Source organism: Otolemur garnettii, unplaced genomic scaffold (genome assembly GCF_000181295.1).
Source record: "Otolemur garnettii isolate 467f Iridium unplaced genomic scaffold, OtoGar3 scaffold00365, whole genome shotgun sequence".
NCBI lineage: Eukaryota > Metazoa > Chordata > Mammalia > Primates > Galagidae > Otolemur > Otolemur garnettii.
This window is the reverse complement of record NW_003852760.1, coordinates 94,791-100,269: the sequence shown is the minus strand read 5'-3', so window position 1 is coordinate 100,269 and position 5,479 is coordinate 94,791. Positions and strand designations below refer to the sequence as shown.

General features: G+C 40.0%; 1 protein-coding gene across 5 annotated transcripts in view; it reads left to right on the top strand.

The window, feature by feature from the left end:
• The window catches only part of NUMB (NUMB, endocytic adaptor protein), a 51,044-nt gene that overhangs the window by 39,088 nt on the left and 6,477 nt on the right, over positions 1-5,479 (top strand). For 3 of the 5 annotated variants that reach the window (XM_023509113.1, XM_023509116.1, XM_023509112.1), the window contains 3 exons: positions 229-433; positions 3,112-3,396; positions 5,187-5,336. In XM_023509113.1, the coding sequence (XP_023364881.1) occupies positions 229-433; positions 3,112-3,396; positions 5,187-5,336 (640 nt within the window). Of the gene's footprint in view, positions 1-228; positions 434-3,102; positions 3,397-5,186; positions 5,337-5,479 lie in introns of all 5 variants that reach the window. The other 2 variants (XM_023509115.1, XM_023509114.1) reach the window with 1 other exon arrangement.

Here is a 5,479-nt window from a genome sequence, read left to right as displayed (position 1 = left end):
GAAAAGCACAAGTTGCTAATGATCACTTTACCCGACACCTACAACAGTTAATATAATTACTAGCTAAGATATTTATTCATTTAAAGTAACTTGGCATACTGATAAATTAAAACCTAATTTTAAACTGGAGTTCACAACATTTTGCCTTACGTAAAGACAGATCTATTTGCATGTAATGGTTATTACTGTAACTCTAAAAAAGCTTTTAATACCTTTTGCTCTCATCAGGGTGAGAGGTTGAGCCATGCAGTAGGCTGTGCTTTTGCAGCCTGTTTAGAGCGTAAGCAGAAGAGGGAGAAGGAATGTGGAGTGACTGCTACTTTCGATGCTAGTCGGACCACTTTTACAAGAGAAGGATCATTCCGTGTCACAACAGCCACTGAACAAGCAGAAAGAGAAGAGATCATGAAACAAATGCAAGATGCCAAGAAAGGTACAGTCTGTTCTACTATATATTTGTTTAATTCAGTTTTTCCCAATAGGGTAATATTTTGAAGCTTTTAGGGACAAGTTATCTTTTAATCAAAGAGAAAGCTTAGCCATATAAGAAGACCATAATAACAAAGCTGAAAATCTTACAGAAGTGCCTTCCTTTAGAGTGACTAGTTTCCTTTAGAGTGACTAGTTTCATGGCTTCAAATTTATTCTTTTGGGGGAAATTGAGAGTACAGCTGATTCTTCAAGACATCTCCTCCTCCCATCCTGAAAACATCTCCCTCCCTCCCATCCTGAAAACATCTGAGTTCTAAGAGAAGCAAATGTCATCAAGTACCTGCGTCTTAAAAGAAGAAGCACAAGTCCCAGGGGTTTAGGGCTAGCAGAGATTTAATAGTGATCCTGTTTTTATTATTAGAGTATTGCTGGGTTTTAGTGCTTTACAATTACAAAAGTACATAGATCCAGAGGTCAGCCCCTAACTCTTTTTCTCATAGCCCCCCGTTAATTATAGTGGGTGATTTTATAGATCATGAGGGAGTTTTAGGTAACATAGCATCACAACTGAAATGCCTGTGCAGACATTCAAAACTCAGGAGTCTGTAAATTTGGGTTAGATATTTTAGAACCAAGTGATAGGACTTAAAAACATTTTGCATTCTGGTGTATAGCTGGGGTTGAAACCAACAAATGTACAAACAGTTCAGTTTAACTAATAGACATTACTATAATTTCAATAAATTTTTACTATGTCTTTTTAGTTCTAAACCAGCCATTTTAGATAATGTCATTGATTTAATAATGACCTACACATTTAATAATGTCTGTAGTAATAGACATTACTATAATTTCAATAAATTTTTACTATGTCCTTTTAGTTCTAAACCAGCCATTTTAGATAATGTCATTGATTTAATAATGACCTAGGCTCTAATTCTTAAGCCTCCCCAAAAAAGCATACATATTTTTATTTGTAATTAAATTATTAATAGTAACTTTTTTTTCATTTCTTATAAACATTTGTACCAGGAAACCAAAGAATGAAAAAAATGCATGCTCTTTACAAGAAAATGTAATCTATGTAGCCATTACTCAGTGTACTTTAGTGATTTTTTTCAAGCTGAAAACATATTCTTTAATACCACCAAATAATACTCATTACTTTACACAGCAACTCTAAAGAGATTCGGTCCTCAGATCTACAAAGGATCATAAGGGTTGGGAGTAGATTTTCCATGATCAGAATCGAACTCAACCAGTAACCCCATCAGAACAGTCTTATATTTAGGTTTAATCCAATTTAAAATTTTACTTCTGTATGCTTTTATTCAAATGAACCAAAAATACATATTTTCTATGATTTTAAGATTGCCTTATGTGACATTCTTTGATACCTAATCAAAAGTATATGTCTATATTTATGCTTATTTAGACTCTGTCATTCTCAAAAGTACCTCCTCACCGCTCCACTATAAAACACTGAAAACCATGTACTGTCATTTAAAAAAAAAAAAACAAAGCTCTGCGCCCATAGCATAGTGGTTACAGCACCAGCCACATACACCGAAGGTGGCAGGTTCGAACCTGGCCTAGGCCAGCTAACCAACATTGACAACTGCAACAGAAAAAATAGCCAGATGTTGTGGTGGGTGCCTGTAGTCCCAGCTACTTGGGAAGCTGAGGCAAGAGATTACTTGAGCCCAAGAGTTGGAGGTTGCTGTGAGCTATAACACCATAGCAGTCTACCAATGGCGACATAGTGAGACTCTGTCTCAAACAAACAAACAAACATCTCGCTCTGTTCTGATGCCCAAGCTGCTGGAATACAGTGGCACAGTTATAGCTCAAGTTATAGCTCACTGCAGCCTCAGACTCCTGAGCTCAAGTGATCCTCCTGCCTCAGCTTCCCACATAGCTGGGACTATAAGCACACGCCACCAGGCATGGCTAATTTTTTTTTTCCATAGAGACAGGGTCTTGCTATGTTGGCTAAGGCTCAGTCTCAGTCTCCTAGGCCAGGCGTCCTCAAACTACGGCCCATAGGCCACATGCAGCCCGCCTAGGACATGTATCCGGCCCACTGGATGTTTTTGCCACTGCTGCCTATCCTGGTAGCCAACTCGTCCCAGGGTTCACAGTCTGGCCCTCCAGTGGTCTGAGGGACAGTGAACTGGCCCCCTGTTTAAAAAGTTTGAGGACCCCTGCCCTAGGCTAAAGCAGTCTTCCCACCTCAGCCTCCCAAAGCCCTGGGATTATAGGCATGAGTTACCACACCCAGCCCAAAAACTATTCTTTAGAGGACCTCTTATTAGGAGTTCATAGGAACTGAGTTTATAGAATATTGTTTGAAGTCTTAATTTATCAATTACTACATAAGAATAAAAGATCTAACACATGGTAGATAATGTTGTGTGACATATAGTAAGTTATTAAACCTTTTAATCTGTCTGAAAAATAAATCTGAACTCTGCTTCTAACCTATCTTTTTTAAAAAAACATTGGGACGGAGGAAATACAGTTATATTCTGTATAACTGTATGTCTTAGTTATATAGAAATATCCCATAATATCCTGAAAAAACCTAAAGGGCTTTTGAGTTTGTCTGCTCTGTGAAACTCATATTGTCTAAAGACATTGCTAAGGTCCTCTTTCTCTTGATTTTTTGAGCTGAAACAGATAAAACAGTAGTTTGTTCATCAGTGGCTTCTGGCAACACTGCCCCATCCCCATCCTCTCCCACTTCTCCCACTTCGGATGCCACCTCTTCTCTTGAGGTGAACAACCTTCATGCCATCCCACGCCGGCATGCACCTATCGAACAGCTTGCTCGCCAAGGCTCTTTCCGAGGATTTCCTGCTCTTAGCCAGAAGATGTCACCCTTTAAACGCCAGCTATCCCTGCGCATCAATGAGTTGCCTTCCACCATGCAGAGGAAGACTGATTTCCCCATAAAAAATGCAGGTAATGTAGCAGCCACCTAACTCACTGCTCTAGCACTGAAGCATTATTATCACTTCCTGTGGAGACACTAATCCCTTTAAACTAGCCACTCCTCTTTCCCTGAGGTTGGTGGTGTCATTTCTCACTGAGGGAAAACTAAGGCCCATGGAGGGAAAAGATATGTATTATTAATTTCTCTTCAACAAATAGGTAACAGAGCCATGATGGAATTTCTAGCCTGAGAGGCAAGATTTGTGGTTTGTCCTGATGTAAATGTACTCACTACCTCTGAGCCAAACTGCTTGCAGACATCAGAGGACTTAAGTTTCCATTTTTATTCTGCCATTTGGGACCCAGCAGGGAATTTTATTAAAGAAACTTTATAAACATGTACATTTTAGAAGAATTACTAGCAGCTGTATCAGAAGAAATGGATTAGTGCTCACCGTCCTTCTTGCTGGTTGGCTCCATAGGACGAACCTCTAAATAGGTCTCTTGTATAAAATCTAGGATCTATTTGTTCATCATAGTGGTCTTGCTCACAAACATTATTTTCTAGAACTGCCACACAGGCCTTTGTGTGCCTCTGTACGACTGAGCTAGCCCCTGTAGCTCTATGCTCATCATACAGTTTGAAGCTAAAGTGTTAAATATGGTTAATTTATTAGGCCGTATTTTACTTCCCTCCTAGACACATCAAGCCATTGCTATAACAGAATATGAGGAAGTTCTTCTCAATAGGGTATTCCCACTGATGATGTAAGAGTTAAGTTCTTTTGATGGATGAAACTAGGCTTAAAGAATAAAAGATGATTACTGAGGGTCTTTTTAGCTCTCAACTCTCGCATAAACTGAATTCCAGCTGCTTCAAGTACCTTGTTTCAGTCTCCCTCTGGGGTAGACAGGGCACAAAACTGTTATTCTCTTTCTATAGAAGAGCAAACAAAGGTTTGGCACATACAGTTAGCTTCCTCAGTTATACAGAAATATCCTGTAAGATCCTGATTAAAGTCTTCTGGTCAGAGACTTTACTCCTCTGTTGATAATGTCTTGGTTGGTAATAATCAGTATTAAAAACAAAGTCTTGGGCAGCGCCTGTGGTAGGGCACTGGCCCCATATACCAAGGGTGGTGGGTTCAAACCTGGCCCCAGCCAAACTGCAACAAAAAATAGCCAGGCATTGTGGCAGGTGCCTGTGGTCCCAGCTACTCGGGAGGCTGAAGCAAGAGAATCAATCGCCTAAACCCAAGAGCTGGAGGTTGCTGTGAGCTGTGATGCCACGGCACTCTACTGAGGGTGACAAAGTAAAACTCTGTCTCTAAAAAAAAAAAAAAGTCTCTAAGAGTCCTATATCTCTGTTTACTTTTTCATGTTATCACAGTTCATATACTTGGTACTGGAGACTTGGGAGAAAAATGAGAGTGATGACGTTGTCAGTTTGATACAATGGGAATAGGTTGGAAGGCATACAGGTTATATATGTCCTCTAGATAAAGTTCCAGTTAGCTGAACATCTTGGCACAAATAGCACCAAATTTCCAACAGTGTTAAAAGAAAAGCAAATTTTAACATTTGGGAATTTGCAAAGGAAGATTTACCTTAATACATGAATTGTTTACGTTTTATACTTTCCCATTTGAAAATCCAGTGAAAATAATGGTCAGATTTTTTGAAGCTGCTTTTGTAGTTCTATCAGACAGTTAATTGAGCTGTTTTCTTTCACACAGTGTTAAATGGCAGCTTGTATCATCTATTGTATTTCAGGATTATTCTGTTTTTCTGTCTGGAGCCATTTTCTGTTTGCCTTGCAGTGCCAGAGGTAGAAGGGGAAGCAGAGAGCATCAGCTCCCTATGCTCACAGATCACCAATGCCTTCAGCACACCTTCTGAGGACCCCTTCTCATCTGCCCCAATGACCAAACCGGTAACAGCAGTGGCACCACAATCTCCTGCCTTCCAAGGTTGGTGCCCTCTGACTTGCTTAACTGTTCTCTTTAAAACTAGTACATTTAGGCTCGGCGCCTATAGCTCAACCAGCTAAGGTGCCAGCCACGTACACCTAAGGTGGCGGGTTCGAATCCCCAGCCCGGACCCGCCAAACAAC